The sequence below is a fragment of the Protopterus annectens genome, chromosome 2.part0, assembly GCF_019279795.1.
Source record: "Protopterus annectens isolate FY-2018-M chromosome 2.part0, PAN1.0, whole genome shotgun sequence".
Classification (NCBI taxonomy): Eukaryota; Metazoa; Chordata; order Ceratodontiformes; family Protopteridae; genus Protopterus; species Protopterus annectens.
In genome coordinates, this window is record NC_056728.1 from 203,938,716 (window position 1) to 203,963,358 (window position 24,643).

General features: G+C 43.8%; 1 protein-coding gene across 1 annotated transcript in view; it reads left to right on the forward strand.

Moving 5' to 3' along the window:
- FN1 (fibronectin 1) overlaps positions 1-24,643 on the forward strand; it is a gene marked incomplete in the record, with an annotated part of 4,425,379 nt that overhangs the window by 2,329,695 nt on the left and 2,071,041 nt on the right. The window contains 1 exon segment of the mRNA XM_044060668.1: positions 19,061-19,229. Coding sequence (XP_043916603.1) covers positions 19,061-19,229 — 169 coding nt within the window.

Here is a 24,643-nt window from a genome sequence, read left to right on the forward strand (position 1 = left end):
ATGATTCAGTACCAAGAGTATTTGTTAAATTGCATAAGAAGCTTTCCTCTTCTGAACCCCTTGACCATAAATCACTTCAGGATCTGGTACATAACTCACAGCAGGTTAGCAATCATTTTTTGCAGTGTGGTTATGGTGCACTGGAAGCTTCATGTAGGTCAGCTATGACAAGGGCAGTAATTCGTAGGCATGCCTGGTTGAAGGAACAATCTTTACCAGACCATGTTAAAGCTAAGCTCCTGGATGCTCCAATGGAAAAACAAAAATTATTTGGTTCCACGGCTCAGGAGGTTTTAAAGAAGTTTGAAGAAAAGGCAAAATCTGTGCAAACAGTTAAGGACTTTCTGCAAGTACAACCACCGAGATTCAGCAGAAACTGGCCTACTAAGAATTGGTCCTTTCCGGGCTCGGACAGATCCCAGAGGGGCAGGAACAGGTGTCCCAGAGGTAGAGGGCAAGCTCGAGGCTCTTATAGAGGCCGACAGTGGCAGCCGACCAACCGGAGAGGTAGTGCAGGAACAACAACAACTGCTACACCAGGACAGACTCAATGACTTCATTTTGACTCCGCCGACCAGGGCTCAATTGGAAGCACCATTGGGCGGAAAGCTTTCTTTATTCTCAAAAAATTGGCATTACATTACAAGGGACACATGGACACTGCAAATAATAGACAGAGGATACAGGTTCCATTTCCACACTTTGCCAAAAAGAAAAGGAATGCAAGACCTGCCACCAAATCAGAGGGCAGAGGCTTTGAAGCAAATCAACAAATTAATGCAAATGAAAGCCATAGAAAAGGTACCTCTTTCGGAACAAGGCCAAGGATTTTACTCCAGATTATTCCTTGTTCCAAGAAAAGAAAATCAATGGAGGCCTATTCTCGACCTGTCTGCACTGAATACTTACCTCATTGTGCCAAAATTCAAGATGCTGACCCTACAGCAACTTCTTCCCATGCTGGGCAAGGAGTCTTGGCTGGTGACTCTAGATCTCAAGGAGGCATACCTGCATGTCCCTATTCGACAAAGTTGCAGAAGACACCTCAGATTTCTTGCAGGATCAGAGCATTATCAATTCTCAACATTGCCCTTTGGCTTATCTACTGTGCCCAGAGTATTCACGAAATGCCTGGCATCAGTAATTGCACACTGCAGACTTCAGGGGATTCAAATCTACCCATATCTGGACGACTGCCTTATACAAGCGGACAACAAGAAAAATTTGTTAAAGACTTGGATTATGCCATCCATCTATTACAGGCCTTGGGATACACAGTCAACATCCAAAAATCAAGACTCGTTCCATCCCAAAGAATAACCTTTTTGGGTGCAGATCTAGACACAAGCACCCAAATTGCCTTTCTCACAGAAGAAAAACAAAAACAACTTCCGGATTACTTCAAGAATCTGACAAGACAAACTCAGCTGACTGCAAGGAAAATCCTGCAGGCCCTGGGTTACATGGCATCCTGCATAATTCTGATTCCACAAGCCAGGCTACATATGAGAAAATTACAATGGTACCTAAGGAGTGTATGGACTCAGCACAGTCACAGTTTAGAAACTTTGATCCCACTCATTCCTTGCCTTCAAAAGGAATTCCTGTGGTGGGCTCAAGCCTGCCAGTCCAACAGAGGGTTGCCTTTCAACAAACCAAAAGCAAACCAAACCATCACCACGGACGCTTCAGACTGAGGCTGGGGAGCACACATGGAGGACAAGTGTATCCAAGGGCTGTGGTCTCAAGGACAGCTGCGCATGCACATAAACCAAAAGGAAATGCTGGCAGTGATACACACAATCGAGGCCTTCAAACCTTTCCTTCATCAAGGCCACCTGCTAATAAGGACAGACAACAGCACAGTTATGTGGTACATAAACAAGCAAGGAGGCACGCATTCCTACCCTCTATGCAGACTGGCCATGAATCTATGGGATCTTTGCTTGACACCCAATATACAACTACAGTCCCAGTTCGTGCCAGGGAAAGACAATACACTGGCAGACAGCTTAAGCAGAACTACCATGGATGCACACGAATGGATGCTGCACCCAGACATCTTTTTACTCATAACACAATCATGGGGAAGGCCGGAAATCTGTTCGCCTCACCCCACAATCAACTGAAGACATTCTGCTCAAGGACATACCACCCACAAGCATGGAAGGTGGACTCTCTCTCTTTCAGCTGGAAAGCTCTAAAAGTATATGCCTTCCCACCACTCCCATTAATGTCCAAGGTTTTACTGAAGATCAGGGCAGAACAGCCAAGAGCGATTCTGATAGCTCCAGACTGGCCAAGACAGCACTGGTACCCACTGTTGAAGAGCATGTCACAGACGAAACAGTGGCCTCTTCCCCTATGGCCACTTCTTCTGACGCAGAACAATTTCAAGACCCTGCATCCCAACTTGAAAACATTGCAGCTAATTGCCTGGAGAATACCTTAACCCCTCCTCAGAATAGCTTATCACAGAGAGTAAAGGACATTATGGAAGCTCGCCGACCTTCCACAAGGAAGGCATACTCAGCAAAATGGAAAAGATTTCTCATTTGGAACACAACAAAAGGCTTAGATGTGACCGTGGTGAGCATGGCACATATACTGGAATACTTAGCAGAATTGTTCCACAATGGCCTGTCTTATTCTTCCATTAAGATACATGCCTCAGCAATTTCAGCAGAATACAATATTGATCCACCTATCTTCTCGCATCCTCTCAAGACAATTTCTGAGAGGAATCAAAAACATCAATCCTCCAAGGAAACCTCCTTTACCTACTTGGGACCTTAACTTTGTGCTGGAGAAACTGACACTTCCCCCCTTTGAACCAGCAGCATCGGCAGATCTACAGTTTCTGTCTTGGAAAACTGCATTCCTACTGGCTATAACTTCAGCAAGAAGAGTATCTGAGTTACAAGCTCTAATGGCAGTGCAGCCATTTCTTTTCCATCAAGACAGAGTTTCGATGAGAACCAATCCTACTTTTATGCCAAAGGTAGTATCTAGGGTATCCTTGAACCAAGCAATTCACTTGCCTACATTCTTCCTAAATCCACAAAATAAAGGGGAGAAACTTCTACACACCCTGGATATACACAGACAATTACGCTACAATTTGGACAGAACTAAAAGTTACAGAAAGACTGACCAACTGTTTGTAGCATATGCTGCTGGGGCACAAGGAAAAGCAATTTCCAAACAGACAATTTCAAAATGGATAGGAAATTGCATTCGTTTTTGTTACTCCTTTCATGGAAAGACGGTTCCTGCAAACATTAGGCCTCATTCCACGAGAGCCACAGCCACCACTACAGCCTTCCTAAGAGGGGTGACTTCCAAGGACATTTTAGAAGCTGCTACATGGAGCTCCGTGCATACATTTGCCAAACATTACAATTTACCTTTATACTCCAGATCCAGAGCAGGTTTTGCTACAGCAGTCCTGCAGGGTATCTTAACTACACCATCCTTTTCTTAGTGCCTCCTCCCCCAGATTGGCTATGGTATTCTACCCATATGTTATGACTGTAGATGCATCCTTGAAGGACATAGTACAGTTTTGTACCTACCATAAATGTAGATGTCCGATAGGTATGCATCTGCAGTCAGGTTTACCCTCCCTCCTTCCCCTCTGGTATTCCTAGGGTGCTTACCCTTCTATTAGCTAGCTGGGGGATCTATTATGGTGTATTTGTATGTATGTATGTATATATATATATATATATATATATATATATATATGTTTGAAAATGTTTGGATTTTATTGCATTTTTCCAAATTTAGCCTTCCTAGGGGGCACCTGGCATCTGGGGCAAGAAACTCTGAGGAAAATGGCGTCGGCTGATGCTTTTATACCCCAGACGCTCTGACGGGGAAAGTGCGACATCAGCCGTGGCCAGACCCAGACTCTGGAATCCGGCCGACCGAAGGGCTGCCTGAGGCAGGACAAACCCATATGTTATGACTGCAGATGCATACCTATCGGACATCTACATTTATGGTAGGTACAAAACTGTACTTTTTCAGACCTACTCAGTTAAGCATTAAATCTTCAGCTAAGTCTAAACCTACTTTAAAAACAAACAAATGCAGCATTCTCCAGGACAGGCCTCCATGCCCAAGAAACAAATGCTCAAAATGTCCGAAGACCTGATCAGGGGTTCCCATCGCCCTCCTGAAAAAAGGCCTAGACAGGATGCAGACTATGACTCATCTGATCAGGTATCCAGCTCTTCAGATTCATCCTCAGACCTAGGATACTCCTTACCCCTTATGAGGATTCTGATGCTGAGGAATCAATTCCATCAGCCTCTCCGCCTGAGGACGACTACTTTGGGGAAACCTTCCATACCATGAGGGTGCATTTCCATTGGGAAGGCCACGATTACTCAGAATCCAAGAAAAGGCTCAGAGACTTCCTTTTATTACCTCAACACAGACCCCTTTGCTATTCCTCCAGTGTTAGATATTGTGGATGATGTGTATACTGAATCCAGCTTAAATCCTGATTCTTTACCTCTAGCCCCAGTTAAGCCTGACAGATAGTCTCTGATGCACACAAATTTCTCTCTAAAAGCCCTGTTGCTGACCCTGAAACTATTTCTCAAGGACCCAAAGGGGGTTAAGGCCTCATCAGCAAAGAATCCAGTCCCCTCTGACAGATTCCAGAGCATTAGACAGATGGGGGAAGAAAGTATATACGTCTGCAACTTTAGCAATGAGGGCCTTAAATTGCCAGTTTCACATGTTAAAATATCAGCAATTTTTGATGTTTCAGTTGAAACAAAAACTGCTTCCAGATTCAGATCCTCCTAATTTAAAGGAAATGCAGGATTTATTGCATGCAGCTGAGCAAGTGGGAAAACACACTTGGCAATGTGGTTTTCATTCTTTAGAGGCCTCCTGTAGAGCAACTGTTACAGGTTTTGTCATTAGAAGACATGCTTGGTTAAAAGAACATACCTTACCAGATCATGTTAAAGCAAAACTATTGGATGCACCTTTGCAGCAGGATGTGTTTGGAGTTAAGGCAGAAGAGGTATTAAAGAAAATGGAGGATAAGGCAAAATCTATGCAAATGGTGAAGGATTTCTTGCAGGTTCAGCCTCCTCGATATAGCAGAAATTGGCCAGCAAAGAATTGGTCCTTTCCAGTTTCAGGCAGACCTCAAAGGGGCAGATACAGACGTCCAAGAGGTAAAGGTCAGCCACAAGGTTCTTAAGGCCTCGACAATGGGGTGCATCAGGCCAGAAAGAAGGGGAAGACAGGCCACAACCTTATAAAAAATAGCCCCAATGACTTTCCGCTACAGCTGCCAAACAGCTCTCTTGCCAGCCCCCTTGGGAGGAAAACTGGCACTTTTCTATCACAATTGGCACATGATCACCAAAGACAAATGGGTTCTTAACATTGTATCTCAGGGCTACAGGTTCCACTTTCACACACTGCCAAGGTTGAGGAATGCCAAACCTGCCACCAAATCAATGGGCAGAGGCTCAAAAACAAATTACAGCACTCATGGACATGAACTATTCAAAAGGTGCCACCACAGGAGCAAGGACAAGGATTTTACTCAAGACTCTTTCTGGTTCCCAGAAAGGACAAAGCCTGGAGGCCCATTCTGGATCTTTCTTCCCTAAACACTTGCCTGGATGTTCCGAAATTCAAAATGTTGACACTACAGCAGCTTCTTCCCATGCTGGGCAAGAAAGCTTGGCTCGTAACCTTAGACCTCAAGGAGGCATACCTGCATGTCCCTATCAGACAAAACTGCAGAAGATGCCTTATATTCATAGCTGGTTCAATGCACTATCAATTCTCTGCACTGCCCTTTGGCTTATCTACTGCACCCAGGGTCTTCACAAAGCGCCTGGCACCAGTAATTGCATTTTGCAGACAGAAAGGAATTCAAATTTACCCGTACCTGGACGACTGCCTGATTCAAGCAGAGAGCAAGGACATTCTTCTAAAGCATCTGGCATTTGCAAAACAGTTAAGTTGCCTAGGGTACACAGTAAACGAAAATAAATCAAAACTAGTGCCCTCACAAGAGATAATATTCCTGGGTGCCAGCTTTAACACAACGGCCCAGATGTCCTTGCTTGCCTGGCATGAGATGAGCCATCTGACTCAATATTTTCAGTTGATGGCAACAAGAACCAAACTCCCTGCAAGAAAAATTCTGCAGGCCTTGGGTTACATGGCATCTTGCATACGACTAATTCCATATGCCAGGCTGCATATGAGGAAACTACAATGGTACCTTTGGTCTCAACACTTTCAAAGTTTGGAAACTGTTGTACCACTAATTCCTTGCCTACAACAGGAGTTTTGATGGTAGGCTCAATCTTGTCACCTCAACAAGGGACAGCCTTTTACTCAACCCACAGCCAGGCAAACACTGACAACAGATGCATCGGATTACGCCTGGGGAGCACACATGGCAGGAAAATGTATTCAGGGCAAGTGGCTCGCAGAACAAAGGCATCTTCACATCGATCAAAAAGAGATGCTAGCTGTACAGAATGCCCTAATAGCCTTCAAGGACCTGCTACATCCAGGACAACTACTACTAAAGACAGACAACACCACAGTTATGTGGTACATAAACAAGCAAAGGGGCACTCACTCTTATCCCCTCTGCAGACAAGCCATGACCTTGTGGAACACAGCTCTAAACTATCAAGTTTATCTGCAAGCACAATTCCTGCCAGAAGAGAAAAACACACTGGCAGACGACTTAAGCAGAAACATCATGGATCCCCATGGATGGGAATTGAATCCACAAATATTCAGAATGATAACACAGAAATGGTGGAGCCCGGACATGGATCTGTTTGCATCCCCAATGAACTGCCAGCTACAGAAATTCTGCACAAGGACTTACCATCCACAAGCATGGAAAGTGGATGCCCTCTCATTCAGCTGGGAAAAACCTACAAGTATATGCTTTCCCACCACTGCATCTCCTTCCAAAGGTACTCATCAAAGCCAGGCAGGAAGAGCCAAAGATGATCCTGATTGCACCAGACTGGCCATGCCAGCACTGGTACCCAATCTTGAAGCACTTAGCACAAGGACCACCCTGGATTTTGCCTCAAATCCCACATTTGCTGACTCAGCACAACAATCAGGTACTTCACAGCCAGCTAAAGACTTTAAACCTGGCTGCATGGAAGATTACCTAGTCAAGCAAGCAATGCCTCTTTTTGAAGCTGTTATGGATGCCATTCTGGAGGCCTGAAGACCTAGTACCAGGAAAGCCTATTTGGATAAATGGAAGAGATTCTGTGCCTAGAACCAGGCTCACAGCCTTTATCTCTTCCTAAATATTCCTCAGATACTTCAGTGTTTAACTGAGATGCTGGACAAAGGCCTCTCCTTTTCATTCATCAAGATCCATGCCTCTGCCATCTCTGCTCATTACAACACGGATCCACCAATTTTCTCTAATCCTTTGCTAAAGCAGTACCTCAGAGGGGCTAAAAACAAGACCGACCCGTAGAGCACTTACTCCAACTTGGGACCTCAACTTCGTGTTGGAAAAATTAACTTTACCTCCTTTTGAGCCAGCTAACACAGCAGATTTAAAATATATCTCTTGGAAAACTGCTCTACTCCTGGCAATAACATCAGCACAAAGAGTTTCAGAATTACAGGCACTAATGGCAGTGGAACCTTTCATCATTTTCCACCAAGACAGGGTGTCTTTAAGAACTAACCCTACGTTTATGCCAAAGGTGGTATCAAGTGTGGCTCTAAACCAAACTATTCACTTGCCAACTTTTTATCCAAATCCACAGAATAAAGGGGAGAGACTGCTGCGTTCTATGGACATACACAGGCAGTTACGCTTCTACTTGGACAAAACCAAAGCTTTCAGAAAGTCAGCAATTATTGGTAGCATATATGCTGCAGGAGCACAGGGTAAAGTCATTTCAAAATGGATAGGACACTGTATAAGTTTCTGCTATACATACCATTGGAAACTTGTACCTAACAGCATTAGATCTCACTGCACCAGGGCAGCAGCCACTTCAACTGCCTACCTCAGAGGAGTACCTATCAATGACATTTTGGAAGCAGCAACTTGGAGTTGTGTACATACCTTCACCAAGCACTACCATCTGCCTCTATACTCTAAATCCAGAGCTGGCTTCACCACTGCAGTGCTGCAAGGCCTTATAGCCACCCCTAATGCCTTATAGTACCAGCCACCCTACCTCAGCTTTGGGATTCTACCCAAGTGTAATGACTGCAGCAGTGTAACATGAACATAGTACAGTTTTGTACCTACCATAAATGTAGATGTTCGAGTGTATACACTGCTGCAGTCCAGGTTACTCTCACTCCTTCCCCTCTTACTTGCTGGTACGTACCTATGTCTTCTACCCTTTACTCCCTATGGGGAGTATTTGCTGGTATCTGAAAGTTGTTGATTGCTTTTCTTATGTATGTTTTATTAGCAATTGGAATAGCCTACCTTTTTGGGGGCACCTGACATCTGGGGCAAGAAAAACTGAAGAAAATGGCATCTGCTGCATCTTATATACCCCTGTCGCACTGACATCAGGGAGGAGGTGACAGCAACTGATGCCAGACCACGACTTTGGAACTCAGGCCGACTGGGGAACTGTCTGACGGCAGGATAACCCAAGTGCAATGACTGCAGCAGTGTGTACACTCTAACATCTACATTTATGGTAGGTACAAAACTGTACTTTTTCTCTGTACCTCCTGAATAAGATTAGGATACTGACCAGGAGGGATTTGTCTATGAGGAGGGACCCTACCTTACTCCCTTTGAGGTTTTAGAGTCTGAGGAGAATCTACCATCAGCCTCACCTTCTGAAGACGTACATTTGGCGAAATACTCCATGCCAACATTTCCAATGGAAGGCACAGGAATGCCCACAATCTAAAGAGGGATAGGGAGTTCTTGACCTCCCAGAACACAAACCTTTGGCTGCTGTTCCTGTATTGGAGGTGGTAGAGGATGTTTTCATGGATGTTTCCCTAAACCCAGACTCTCTACCCCAGCCCCTCAAATCAGACAGGTTTTACAGGGTCCTGGAACTCTCATAAATACCTCTTCAAAAAACTCTCAGCTGACCCTAGAGGTTGTCACTGCAGTCCCCAAGGGAGCAAAAGCCCTCTCTTATAAGAATCCTTTACCTACTGACAAGGAAAGCAGGGCCTTTGATAGGTTTGGTTAAAAAAATGTCTGCACTTCCACTACCCTAGCCATGAAAGTCTTTTAAATGCCAATTTCATGTGATAAAATACCCACAAAAGTATTTTAGATAAAATGAAACAAAAGATTCCTCCCCTGGAGGACAGGAACATTTCTAAAGAATTTTTGGACCTTTGCCATTCCACCTGCCAGGTGGCTAGACACTTTTTACACTGTGGCTATGAGGCTATGGAGGCCTCTAGCTGAGCTGCTTTATCTGGCTCTGTCATGAGAAGATATGCTTGGCTTGAGAAACGGGCCGTACCAATGTCAAATCCAAAATTCTAGATGCACCCCTGGATATGGAGATTCATTTTGGGGCAGAGGCTGTGGCTATGCTGAAAAGGATGAAGCGAAATCTATGCAAACTGGCAAGGACTTCCTCCAAGTTCATCCTCCTAGCAGGAATTTTCACACTTAACTCTGGTCCTTTCCCTCTCAATCAAAAGGCAGTTAGTGGAAGCCTCAGAGGGAAAGGCCTCAAAGGCAGCAGTAGTCACAAAGGCCTAGGCAGTGTTCCTCAGGGAACCCCCAGGCAGGTGAGATGTTCATCGTGTTTCATTGTTGCAGTCATCACTGTGTAGGGTTCTTCCTGCCGGCATGCAGCCCTCGTTTGGCCAGAATCCCAAAGTCTGGGTCCAGCGTCGGCTGTGCCGTCACCCTCCCTGACATCAGAGCACCAGGGGTACAAAGCTCCCAGCCAACGCCATGTTCTCCAGTCTTTCTTTCTGCGCAGTGGAAGCAGTTTGCAAGTGACGGGCGGCTGACTCCTGTTATTTTTGGTGCTTCATTCCGAAGACTGACTTCTTTTCAAAGCTAAGTGCCCTGTTGGGGAAACTTTTTTCTTGCTCCAGACCGATGTCAGAAAAAGTTAATTGTATTTCATGTGGGAAGCAAATACCTCATAAGGATTTTCACTCTTACTGTATTCCTTGTCTAGGCCCTGACCACAACGTAGCTAGTTGTCGGTTTTGTGCTAGATTTACATACTATTAAACAGAGATATGATTTTGCTTTTCATTACTTTGGGAGCCAATTTAATTATAACATGTCAGACACGCTTCCGACTACCAGAGTTTATAAAAGGTGCAAGGAATAAGGATAGGCCTTCGAGGTCCAAATCAGATGACAGTTTACAATCGGAGCCCGCTGCTGGTTCGGCTGTCGTCAGGCACTTTCGCAGCCCCTGTTGTCAGCTATTACAGAACCACTTGCCGAAATTGACTCCCATGAGGAGCCAACTAGGCCTTCGAATACTCCAGGTGCAGGACCTTCGGATAATGCTCCCTCGGATGGGTCCGGAGCTGCTGTGCAGGTACCGGCTTCCGAGGGGGGTTTTCAGGCCTACGCAGCTTCAGATAAAGGCAAAGACTCCTTCTAAAACAAAGACTCAAGCCCAGGTCTCCTCTGATCTGGGACCTAAATCTCAAAAGCAAATGCTTAAAATGACGGAGGACTTGCTAACTATGATTAGGGGTTCACATTCCCCTCCAGACAAAAGGCCAAGACAAGAATTGGATTATGAATCCTCCGATCAGGCATCTATCTCTTCAGTGTCTTCCTCTGAACAGGATTATACTTTGCCTCCTTATAAGGATTCTGATGCTGAGGAATCCATTCCTTCAGCTTCTCCCCCTGAGGATTATTCTTTTGGGAAAACTTTACATGACATGACAGGACACCCAATCCAGGTTAGGCAGAGTCCCTCATTGACTCTCTTCAAGAGGAATCTTGATGAGTGGATGGGAGATCATAGATTTACTCCTGGTATCACTTCTGTGTCACTGTTAGACAGATGCACAGTATACTAACCTTGAAAAAGGGCATAGCAAAATTCATTTTAAAATGGGTGGCGAAAGCCAAACACACACTGGCTAGGCTTGCAAATGCCCTAGGGCAGATAGCCTATTATAAACCTATGAGGGAACATTTTCACTGGAAAGGACAGGAGTACTCTGAATCTAAGAGAAGGCTTAGGGATTTCCTTCTTCCCCAACACAGACCCCTGGCTATTCCTCCTAGTTTGGATATTGTGGATGATGTCTTTTCTGAGTCTAATTTAACTCCTGACTCCTTTCCTCCAGCCCTTGCTAAGCCTGATAGATATTAGAGTCCCTGACTCCCACCAGTTTCTTTATAAAAATCCTACTGCTGATCCAGAAACCATTTCTCAGGGTCCTAAGGGTGTTTAGGCCGCCACTGCTAAGAATCCTATTCCGTCAGATAAGGATTCTAGAGCTTTGGAGAGATGGGGTAAAAGTGTACACTTCTGCCACTTTATCTATTAGGGCTTTAAATTGTCAGTTTCATATGTTAAAATATCAGCAATACCTTCTGTCTGCTATGAAACAAAAGCTGGGTACCATTTCTGCATGTGCAGACAATAAGGAATTACACGATTTGATGCATGCTACTGAGCAGGTGGGGACACATACCTTACACTGTGGTTTTGATGCTTTGGAGGCCTCTTGCAGGGTGGCTGCCACTGGCATGGTTATCAGAAGGCATGCTTGGTTAAAGGAACAAAATTTGCCTGATCAAGTGAAAGCAAAGTTACTGGATGCTCTTGTTCAACGTAATGTATTGTTTGGGTCTAAGGCTGAAGAGGTGATAAAGAAAATGGAGGATAAGGCAAAATCCATGCAAACGGTTAAGGATTTCTTACAAGTTCAGCCTCCTAGATTTAGCAGAAATTGGCCAGCTAAAAATTGGTCCTTTCCCAGCTCGAACAGGCCTCAGAGGGGTAGATATAGGTGCCCCAGAGGGAGGGCCCAAGCACAGACCTCTTATAGACCTAGACAGTGGAGTGCTTCTAACCCCAGGGATGGAGAGGATAGGTCTCAATCTTATAGGAAACAGGCTCAATGACTCCCCCTGCATGGCTCCAGGAACCTCTCTCCTGGAAGCTCCTCTGGGAGGAAAACCTTCTCTTTCACCGAAATTGGACTTGCATAACCCAAGACAAGTGGGTTCTGGATGTAGTTTTAAGAGGTTACAAATTCCACTTTCACACCTTACCAAGACCAAACGGATGGCCAGACCTACCAAAAAATCAGTGGGCCGAGGCATTAAAACAGTTGAGGTCCCTCATGGCTATGAGGGCCATAGAACTGGTTCCAAAATCAGAGATGGGACAAGGCTTTTATTCAAGACTCTTTCTAGTTCCCAGAATTCAAAATACTTGGGAGATCCATCCTGGATCTGTCAGTCTTAAATACTTTCCTGGAGATACCAAAGTTCAAGATGCTTACTCTGCAGCAGCTCCTGCCAATGTTGAGCAAAAATGCATGGATGGTGACATTGGATTTAAAGGAGGCTTACCTACACATTCCTATCAGACAGGAGTGCAGAAAATACCTCGGGTTCAAGGCAGGCTCGAAACATTACCAATTCTCTGCGCTGCCCTTTGGCTTGTCTACTGCTCCCAGGGTCTTTACCAAGTGCCTGGCACCAGTAGTAGCTTACTGCAGACTCAAGGGAATTCAAATTTACCCTTATCTGGACAATTGCCTTATTCAAGCAGACAGCAAGGACATTTTACTCCAGCACCTGGAATTTGTTCAGAATCTACTCAAGTACCTGGGATTCACTGTGAAAGTAAACAAGTCAAATTTGACACCCACTCAACAGGTAACTTTCCTGGGTGCTCTTTTAAACACAACAACCCAGTTGGCATTCCTGACATCAGAAAAACAACTACAGCTGGCTTCAACTTTCAAAAGCCTGGCGTTAATGTCTCAGCTAACTGCAAGGAAATTCCTGCAGGCTTTGGGTTACATGGCCTCCTGCATCCTACTCGTACCTTATGCAAGACTGCATATGAGGAAGATACAATGGTACCTAAAAAGCGTATGGTCCCAGCATTGTCGCAGTCTAGAAACAGAGATTGCTGTCTTGCCTTGCTTGCAAAAGGAATTCCGTTGGTGAGCCCTGGCATTTCTTCAAAACAAAGGGAAAGCCTTCAGTCTACCTCCAGCCTACCAAGTGATAACCATAGATGCCTCGGATTACGCATGGGGAGCCCACTTGCAGGGGAAAGGCTTGCAAGGTTTTTGGACAGAGGATCAGAAGCATCTACATATCAGTTTAAGAGATGTTAGCTGTGCAGAAAGCCCTCTTGGCTTTCAGGGATCTTTTACAGCCAGGGCCGCTACTGATACGGACAGACAACACCACACTTATGTGGTACATAAACAAGCAAGGGGGGTTCACACTCATACCCCCTTTGCAGTCTAGCCATGACTCTATAGAACACAGCACTAGCTTGCATAGTGGACCTATAAGCTCAATTCCTGCCAGGGAAACAAAATACTCTGGCAGACAGCCTGAGCAGGAACCTATCAGACCCACATGCGTGGATGCTAGACACCCAAATATTCAAGATGATTACAGAAGCCTGGGGCTGCCCGGACATAGTTCTATTTGCATCTCCCCACAACTACCAGTTAGACTTTTTGCACAAGGATATATCACAAGCTAGCATGGAAAGTGGATGCTCTCTCGTTCAGTTGGAGGAACCTCTCTGGGTATGCCTTTCCAACCCTACCTCTTCTACCACGGGTGTTATTGAAGATAAAACAGGACAAACCAAAGATGATTTTACTAGCCCCGAATTGGCTTCGACAATTTTGGTACTCAACACTGATGAATCTATCCCAGGAGCCTCCTTGGATTCTACCTCAGATTCCAAATCTTTTGTCCCAACATCAGGGCCAGGTCCTGCACTCTCATATCAAAACTCTCAGCCTGGCAGCCTGGCGTATTCAGGGTCTATGATTAATCCTACCCTTTCCAAACAGGTCATGGATGTTATCTTAGAAGCCAGAAGGCCTAGCACTAGAAAATCTTATGAAGGTAAATGTAAGAGATTTTGCACCTGGATGCATGCTCAGGAATCGGATCCTGTCATTCCAAATATTCCATTGATTTTACATTATCTAACAGATATGTTACATAAAGGTTTATCTTTTTCCTCTGTAAAAATACATGCCTCCGCTATCTCTGCACAGTATAATACAGATCCTCCAATTTTTTCACTTCCACTTCTGAAACAATTTCTCAGAGGAGCAAAGAATTTAAGGCCCCCTAGGACACCACCCATTTCTGCCTGGGACCTCAATTATGTTCTGGAAAAACTTACTCTGCCTCCTTTTGAGCCTGCTGCCACATCTGATATAAAGTATTTATCATGGAAGACCGTTATCCTACTGGCTTTGACTTCTGCCAGGAGAGTTTCGGAGTTACAAGCGCTCATGGCTGTGGAACCTTACATTATTTTTCATCAAGACAGGGTTTCTTTAAGGACTAACCCTACTTTCATGCCTAAAGTGGTTTCTAAAGTGGCTTTAAACCAAACTATTCACCTGCCAACTTTTTTCCCTAATCCACAAAATAAGGGGGAGAGGATCTTGCATTCTTTGGACGTGTACAGGCAGCTTCGTTTTTACCTGGACAGAACCAAGGATATCAGGAAAACAGAAAAATTTGTTTCTTATGCAGCAAATTCCCAAGGCAAAGCTATTTCAAAACAGACTATTTCTAAATGGATTGCTCATGGAATCAGATTTTGTTACTCTCATCATGGAAAACAAATCCCAGGAAAAATTATGACTCACTCCACCAGAGCTGCTGCTACTTCAGCTGCTTTTCTCAGGGGAGGAGTACCTACCAAAGATATTTGGAAGCTGCAACTTGGAGTTCAGTGCATACTTTCTCTAAGCACTGTAATCTCCCTCTTTATTCTAAGTCCAGGGCAGGCTTTGCTTTTGCAGTCTTGCAAAGCCTTCTAGCCGCCCCTTCTACTCAATAACCACCACCCTTTATCTCAGCTTTGGGATTCAACCCTACAGTGATGACTGCAACAGTGAAACACGAACATAGTACAGTTGTGTACACTTACCATAAATGTAGATGTTAGAGTGTCTTCACTGTTGCAGTCTGGGTTACCCACCTTCCTGTCCCCTCTTATACTTTCATTGGTGTGGTTCCCTGCTTCACCCTTCTTCTGAGGTGTATTTGCTACAGGGTATGGGGTGTGTTGTATGTTGTGTTTTTTTTTTTTTTGTTTTACTTTTAGCCTTTACTTTTGTGCACCTGACATCTTGGGCAAGAAAAACTGGAGAACATGGCGTCTGCTGGGAGCTTTGTACCCCAGGTGCTCTGACGTCAGGGAGGGAGACTGCACAGCCGATGCTGGATCGAGACTTTGGGATTCTGGCCGACCGAGGGCTGCCTGCCGGCAGGAAGAACCCTACAGTGATGACTGCAACAGTGAAGACACTGTAACATCTACATTTATGGTAAGTGTACACAACTGTACTTTCTAGGCCACAGGACCCTGGTAGAGAGCAGCAATGACCCCCCCCCCATCCTGTCCAGAACAGATAGGAGGAAGGCTATCCATGTTCAAAGAAAACCAGTCCTTCATTACTTCAGACAGGTGGGTTCTGAAGGTTATCTGAGATATTTACAAGCTCACTTTCAAAGAGCCTTTAAAATATTCAGTTTACCCAGATCTACAAAATCAGAGTGGAGGCCCTTTCTCAGATTCACAACCTGTGCTCACAGGGCTCAGGGGAACCAGTACCATATCATCAAATAGGCAAAGGGTTCTACTCCAGGATATTCCTAGTTCCCAGAAAAGGCTCTTTGCACTCTCTCCTGGACTTGAACTCCCTCGATCGTCCCTCCTGGTACCAAAACTCAAAATTTTGACTCTTCAAAAACTTCCCTTGATAGTTCTTCGGACCTTAATGGTCACCTTAGACCTAAAAGCTTACTTGCACATTCCCATAGAGGAATCTTGCAGAAGTTTCCTTCACTTCAGGACACGGGTACCAGTCACTTTAAATTCTTTGCAGTGCCCTTTGGCTTGTCTACTGATCCTAGGGTCTTTGCAGAGTATTTAGCTCCTGTGATTGCTTTTTGCAGAACAACAGGGATCCAAATATATCCCTGTCTGGACTACTGCCTCATTCAAACCACAAGTCAGTCAGTGCTCCGTAAGGGTCTTGCTTTCACTTGGACCCTCCTCACATCTTTGGGGTTCGCCATAAATCTTCACAAACCCAACACAGACCTATCCACCCGGATAGTTTTCCTGGGACCGCTTCTGGATTCCTCCTTTCAAAAGGCCTTCCTCCCTGCAGAAAAGGTCTCCTCCCTGACTCACTACTTGTAGAGACCAATACCTCTCAGCCAGGGAATTCCTCAGAGCACTAGTCTCTATGGCATCCTGTATCCTCATGATCCCTCTGGATAGGCTGCACATGAGGAAGCTCCAGTGGTACCTCAAGAATCTGGTGCTAGCACTCTGTCCCTAGAGAGAGAAATTACACTGATAGCTTGTCTCAAGGAGAAATTTGCATGGTGGACACAGCATGTGCCCAGAACCAAGGTCTCATCTTTAGGTTCATCAATCAGGACAAAACTTTGACAACAGATGCTTCAGAGACAGCCTGAGGTGTTGATTCTCAACACCTTCAATCCCAGGGCAGATGGGAAGATGAGTTCAGGGACCAACACATGAATGGAACAGAAGTGATGGGAGTGCAAAAGGACTAGTGGCGTTCAAAGATCAGTGGAAAACATGGGTCCTGCTTGTCAAAACAGAACACCACAGTTATGTGGTACATAAACAAGGGGGCACCCACTCTTACCCTCTTTGTTGACTAGCGATGTATGTGTTCTGAGACAGCTCGACAGCTCACTCTCTGGAGTTGCACTTAATGTTACAGTACCTCCCAGGGACTCTAAACACACTAGCAGATCGTCTTCCTATCTATCTCAGCAGGAACTTGAGGGATCTCCATGAATAGCATCTGCATCCGAAAACGTTTCTCAACATAGTCTAGAAATGGGGATTCCCACAGATAGACACCTCTGCCACCAAAGAAAGTGCTCAACTGAAAAGATTCTGTTACAGGAGCAAATTACCCACAGCCTTGAGGACAGGTGCATCCTCCTTCCTTTGGAGCCACCTGTTAAGTTATACATTCCCTCCCTTCTCTCCTTTTCCAAGAGTCCTCATAAAATTCAGAGAAGTGCCAAGGGTCATCCTAATAGCACCAGACTAGCCCAGGCGGTACTGTTAGCCTTTGCTGCTAAGTTTAACCAATGAAAAACCATGGCAGTTAACTCAGAGTGCAGACTCAGGATAAGGGGAGGTTTGTGCATTCCAGCCTACAAAACTCTCAACTTGGATAATTCCACAAAGTACTACTCAGAGCTCACCCTGAGCAGACAAGTTAGTTCAAATCATTCTTGGAAGCTAGAAAACTTATTGCTAGGAAACCATACTCTGCCAAGTGGAAAATAGTCTTCATTTAGTGTCAGTAGCAAGGCTTCAATCCTAAATCGGCCAGTTTTTCTGCCTTCTTAGATTACCTGACTATCCTGGTGGACAGAAGCCTATCCTTTTTCTACCATCAAGATTCACTCATCTGCCATTTCAGCCCATATTTCTACTCTTCTTCCTATCTTTTCCCACCCTCTAATGAAACATTTCCTTAGGGGATTGGTCTACCTCATACCTTCAAGGAGACAACCCACATCTCCATGGGACCTTAATTTTTTTCTAGGAAAACTGAAACTACCCCATGTTGAACCAGCAACTTCTGCTGATTTAAAATTTGTCCTGGAAGACTACAGTTTTATTGGCTCACTTCAGCTAGAACAGTCTGAGATATAATTTCTCATGGTGGTGGAACCATTTTTCATAATCCATCCAGGCACTGCATCTCTCAGGACCAATCCATCCTTTATGCCCAGTGTTGTCAAGGGCACATCCTTGAATCAAGCTTATACACTTGTCCATCTTCTCTGAGACTCGGAACATGGGGGAAAGAATCCTTCACTCCTTGGATGTACACACAGCCTTGCTACCATCTTGACAGAACTAAATCTTTCAGAAAACATGATCAACTTTGTCATTTGAAACTGGCCAAACAGACCATCTCCAAGTGGATCTCCCAGTATTTTCTTTTGTAACGGCCATCATGGCAAGGTGTCTCCTGAAACTGTAAGGACTCTCTCTACTAGGGCCATTTCTACTCTGCCTTCCCGAAAGGAGTACCTACCCAAGAAGTTTTGGAAGCTGCTACCTGGTCATCTCTGCATACCTTTACCAAACACTGCCACTTGTTAGCCTTCTGCAAGTCTAGAGTAGAATTTGCCACTACCATCTTGCAGGGAATCCTCTTTTTTTTTCTCCATAATCTACCTTCTCAGCTGTGGGGATCATCCCACAAGTTAGGACTTCTACAGTGAAACACAAAGAACATAGTACAGTTGTGTACACTTAACGTAAATGTAGATGTTAGTGTATTCACTGTTGCAGTCTTTAGATCTCTTCTTCCCCCTTTTTACCTACAGTAGTCTGCTTCTATTTTCTGCACTGTCCAGAGGATCCCCTGAGTGTTTATCCTGCAGGCCCCTTTTTCTGCCTTTTTCCCTTGCTTATGCTTCATCCTGGGGCTCCTGAGGGGCAAGAAAAAACTAATGTAATTGCTTCTGCTGGCTCCCTTTATACCCATGTGTACTGACATAAGGGCATCCACCAGCCTTAGGAGGGAGATTGTTTTACTCTGGTAGTTGTCTGGCCAAGGGCTTCTATGGAAGGAAATCCCACAAGTCAGGACTGCAACAGTGAATACTAACATCTACATTCATGGCAAGTGTATACAACTGTACTTTGCTTAGGATAACTACTTATTCCTGCTCACTGGGTGGGGGAAAGGACATCGGTTTACAGCATTACTGTCTGGTGTTGATAAGAGTAGAAGAGTATTTTTGTGGATGACATGATTTTTATTTTTTGTGCAGGTGACTGTAAGGCCAAGCCTTGGTGGGGAGGCACCCATTGAAGTAACCTCTGACACTGGTGTTATTGCAGTCTCCAACCTTACTCCAGGACAAGAGTATTCGTACAGTATTTCTGTTGTTAAGAACGGGCATGAAATTGAAATTCCTGTTACCAAGACATTTGTTACACGTAAGCAGCTGCTCAGTTACTTTATTTTACAAGCATTTCTAGTTCTAAGAGAAGCAAGTGTACATAAATAGCAGTGTGGGTGGCACTGTCCTTTTTGTTCTAGATTTAACATGATTTTGTTCTTGTTTTCCAAGTAAAGAATTTGCGTGTCTGGTTTGTTTTTCAAGTAAAAAAAATTGTCTGTTTTTTTTAGTGTGTAGATGTGGTGCACACCTGAGATAATGCTACTGTATAGCTGCTGATTGGAAGTGTGGCAAATTATTTGGAAGTAACATATGGTGGTGGTTGTTTACCAGTTTTTTTTTGTATGGACAGTTACCCATGGAAGTGCTCCAGACTGATTGTGGGTCTTTTTCTAGAACTTCTCCAGAGACTAGCACCAAAAGCATCCAAGATCCACCTTCAGTTTGCCACCATGCCAAGTAGTCAAATGGACCCAAACTCACCAAGTTTATATTAGTCATTCAGTCAGTTGTCAATGATTGATAACAAAACAGAAAATATTCTGGCTACTTTTCTGCAGTCATAAATTAGCCCACCAAAGTAGACCTAAGATGTTCATTGAATTAACCTTCCCAACCATGATGCAGTGGGATTTCTTATTAGAAGGCATTAAAGCTTTGAAAATAAGTCGGATACCTTGCTCAGGGGGTGGTCCCCCTGCCCCTTGGAGAGGGAGAGTCTCAGTTTTCATGGCTGGTAAGAAGCCAGTACCAATCATTGTCCCAGGATAAGGAGCAGTGTTGTATCTTCATACGATAGCTTTCAGCAGGCTGCTGCTGATCTCATTCTATATATAGGCATTCATCCTTGACACCAAGGCCTTTTAAGGTCTTCTACACTTATCAGTGTGATTGATGGTACTTTATGGATAGCAGTTTGCATTGCCTCTTGGTGAGACTGCTTTTATCTTGTATGTTTCATTTGAAATGTTAATATCAGTGGTTGGCCTTTATGTTTTTAGGCCATTGATAGGTTTTTATTTTGATGTTCAGCGGATGAAAGCTTTCCAGCCTTAAACATACTCCTCAGTATTCCAGCGGCAGAGGAAAAAGCTGCTGTTTTCTGTGTTGGTTGTCTGCTGGAATCTCATGTCCCACTGTAGAGTCATTTGGACCTGTAGTCCAAAGATGCTTTTGCAGCCTGTAACATACATGACTTCTAAATTTGGCTATGTTTAATTGAACCAGTCTTCTGCAGAATTATAGGGAACTTCGGTTGCAGGAGGGGGGGATTAACCTGGCATTTTTAGGATTTTGAGTGGAATAAACTGCCAGTGTGTGCTTCCCTGTCACTAATAAGATTTAACTGTTTTTATTTTATAGTGAGGCAAGACCCATTTTATAGTATGTCAGCATTTCCAGAACCCTTACCAAAGGCCATTCTACCTTACTTTCCTTTGCAGGCTTTTAGGGGCATCCTAGATTGTCCAAGAACACATTTTTTTGCTTCCAGGACAGATGGTCTTGGGCTTTTTATCAGGCATATTTCTACAAATTGAGGTTTAGAGTGGCATAAAAGAAAAAAAATTCCTCGGTTTTCTGGACTAGAGCCCTGCAGGGTGGATCACAGAAAAAAAAACTCATGTCACCTCTAGGGTCATAATTTAACAGGTTTTGAGCCTCTTGCTTGATCATGGTCAGTCCACTTTTGCACATTTCTTAAAAGGGGTCATGTCCACGGTCAACATCTCTGTGCCACACACCTACCTTCTTTTATAGTCATGCCTGACCCCGTTGCATGTCGTGTGTCCATCTATTTATTGGCTTGATGTCTTGATTTCCTCTTACCTCCTTCCTGTCTATCACAAATCTTGACCAGATTGTCTTCTGCTTTTCTGCACATGTGCTCATACCACTGTAGTCTTTTCTTTGACTTCCCCTGCAATTGGAGCTCCATTGGCTACTGCTCTGATGTCATGTCTTTGTCCCACAGTGTACATCCTAACACCTATCTTAGGCACTTAATCTCCCTCACATCTAGCTTCTTCAACTGTTCTGCCTTTACTACCCAGGTTTCTGTACCCTAAAGTGGTACTGGTTGCACCACTGTTTTGTACACCTTACTTTTCAGCTTCTGTGACCGTCTTCTGTTACCCACCTCTGACACTCTGTGCCAGTTGGATGCAGCCCCTTTAATTCTAACCTTGACCACCTCATTCAGACTTCACTTTCCTCTTGACCACCTTTCCTAGATACTTAAATCTGTTAACCTGTTCTTTTTTTTCCCTTTTATCGCAATTCTTTCCTGAAGCTCCATGTTTTTGAATGAAACAAAGGAAACGCATCCTGGGAGAGATGGTAGATAATCTCTGGTCTGCTCTCATTAACCTTTTCTGGTTCACTTTCATTGATCTCATCTCTGTTTTGCCTTGACTGACATGCTGGCGTAGATATTAATCTGTCTGTCTTTAACCATCAGTGCTTGCTAGATGTCCTGTCTGTGCTTCATCTATGGGCTGGAAAGATATCTGTCCCCAGCCTTTCTGGCAGTGGTCAGTAAAGAGCTTGTCTATGTTTCGGATTATTAGCTGGAATCATTCTGGGTTAGTTGTATATATTTTTTTCTTGGCTTTGCTATTTGTGCTCTCAGCTACAACTGTGATGTACTCACCTGTGCTGTGCTTGTAAATGGTCATTTGTGATTGTTGCTGTAAACTTAAGTACGAGTGCCTCTGAGGGCTTTAATGTTAAGAAAAAGCAGCAGTGAAAGAGGTTGTATGAAAAGAAATGGCCATCACCTGAGCAAGTGTCATTCCGGTCTCGCACAGTAAACTGGTAGGGTTATCCATCTAAAATACATGCAGTGAGTATATGCTTTCTTCAGTCAGTGTGCCAGCCTCCAGTCAGACTAGCTGGGGCATGTTCTCAGGTTCATCATGTTCTTGAATTCATGATGAACAGCCCTGTCTTATGACTTGAAATTGATTTGCAAAAAAGTCAGTGGTGGTGACTGTTACAAATGTGTTTGCCGGCAACTCAATGCAGGGTGTTAGTTTTGCACTCTTTCCAGTGTGGTTATCTTCACATTCTGAATTATGTGACTCAGTGCCTGTGTTCGGTGTGGGCACATAATGCCTTTATGCATTTATTTTTTACTGTTGGTAGTATTCTTGATGCTGTGTGTGTGTGTGTGTGTGTGTGTGTGTGTGTGTTATGCTTTGTAGCAATAGCATATGCTGAAGTAAGAATTTTGTTTTCCCTGTTTGGAAAACTTGTTATTGGAATGCTTAACTCTCCCCACGGCATCCCTATGTTATTTCAGGAGATGGACATAATGGACAGGTGCTAGACATCCTACTTCCTGTGACCTGTCCAGTTTCACTGTTCTGGATTGAGCTGCAGATTGAAACTCTTGTCTTTGTTCTACCACTGCACTACAGATGGTAAACACTTATTTATGGTGCAACAGGTACTGTGGCAGCCCTCCTTCTGTAGCTGGATTCTGTGGTAGTAAATGTCATTCTAACCTTACCATCTTGAAAGATGTGCTTGTCTGTCTATGTAGTTTGTTAGGGATCTGTGCATTGGTAGGATCGTGGCTTGTATCCATGCGGAGAAGACCACTTGACAGCTTTAACTTTTCAGAGTTGTAGTCTGTTCTCAGGCAGTTAATAACAGATGCTCGCTCACTTGCTAATTTCATTATAGGATTGAAGCTTTTTTGGGTGTCCTAGGAGTGAACCTGAAGTTTAGTAGCCCAGGATATTATCAGCATGAGGCTATAAGAACATTTTTATCCATTTTTTTTTGTTTGTTTTGTTTTGCAAGAAGTGTTCCTCAGTCTGTCTCCATTAGTCCTCTCAAGGTGCCTTCCATAGAATGATATGCAGTCCTTTTGGGAAGTTCTTTGTACTTCCTTTAATAGATCAAATTGTACTTTGCTATGATTTCTTTCTTTATTGAACTTTCATTTCTGAGGTCAAGGTCGTCACCAGCAAAACAGAGCATTTGCAAAAGCCAGATTCCATGTAAAAGGTAATGTTTTTAGTCCCTCTTTTGGAAGGTGGTCTTGCACAATGAGCACTTTTTATAGCCTGTAGTAAAATAGATGCTCTTATAGTTTCATAGGTAAATAGTAGGCTAGCTGTCTTTGAGGGTCATTTTAAGACTAGCCAATTTCCATTTTTGTGCTCACAATAGCCTGTCCTATTGGGGACTTCCAGGATGGCAGCATAGTGAGTAAACAGCTTAATTTCAGCTTTCTGTGTGAAAACAGAAATTCAGGAGAGAGACAGTGATGGTCATTTTTGGGCATATTTCATTTGCTGACATCCAGGCAATGCACTTTAGGTAGTAAAGAAGTTCAAAGAACCTGAAAGGAAAGCAATTACAAAAGGTGAGGAGAAAACACTGGGAAGAAACCTGTAGCTGTTCAGCTGAAAACATTTTCAGGATCCATCTTTGGTGCAAGATATGACTTCTAGTAATCTAGAGGAAAAAATTCAAATATGGTCAGAGCTGATTAAATGAAACACTGAGTATGTCAACTCATATGACAAAAGGCTGGAAAATGGAAAAGTACTTAAGCAGATATTCAGATGAGGTGATAAAATCAGTGGTTGAAATGAAGAAAAGGATAGCGGAGTATGAGACTGCTCAAGAAGAGATGTTTCCAAAAATGTTAGAATTAGAGGACAGAGCACATGGAGAAAAAAAAATTCTGTTGTACCAGAACAGTGGAAGGGAATGGACTGTATTAATTTTATGAAAGCACAAATAAGCAATTGAACTGGTGTTCTTCAACAGGAGCTAAATGAAAGAGTACATCATGTGTATGCTCCAAACCTAGCCATGAGAAAGTAACCAAGACCTTTAATAGTAAAAATGCAATCCTGTCTGCAGAAAGTCAGTTCTGGCAAAACAGTGGCAGAAGGCAAAAGTATTAAGTTGGAGAAAATGTGTGTGGAAAATGCGACTCACTGTACACCAGGCAGAAGTGTAAATTATTCCAGCAATTTGGGGATGTCAAGAAGCAGGTGTGAGATTCAAACTGCTGTACCCAGCTATCTTCAGAATATTTTTTCCTGGAAGGTCAGTTATTTTTTATGCAGGACATGCTAAGGAGGAAATATGCAAGTCTGTACAACAAGTATGAGCCGTCAGGGATTCTGCTGCTTTTTCTTCATATCAAGTTTCTAAAGATACTAAGCCAGTAAAAGTTTCCACTGTTCCCAAGAAAAACACTTGAGAGATGGGAAAAGCACAGGGGTTGACTAGAAGAATGAGTATATTGGAGAAGGAACCAGAGACTATATTTGGGAGATGGAGACAGGAAGAAAACCAGCAACTCGAAAATTAATGAATAAATGAGGGATTACAAAGCAGAAAACATGAAAAAATGGAACCGTTAACTTTTGTTACACTTTGTAGGGACTCCAAAGCATATGGCTTATTTTATTTTGTTAATGTTTA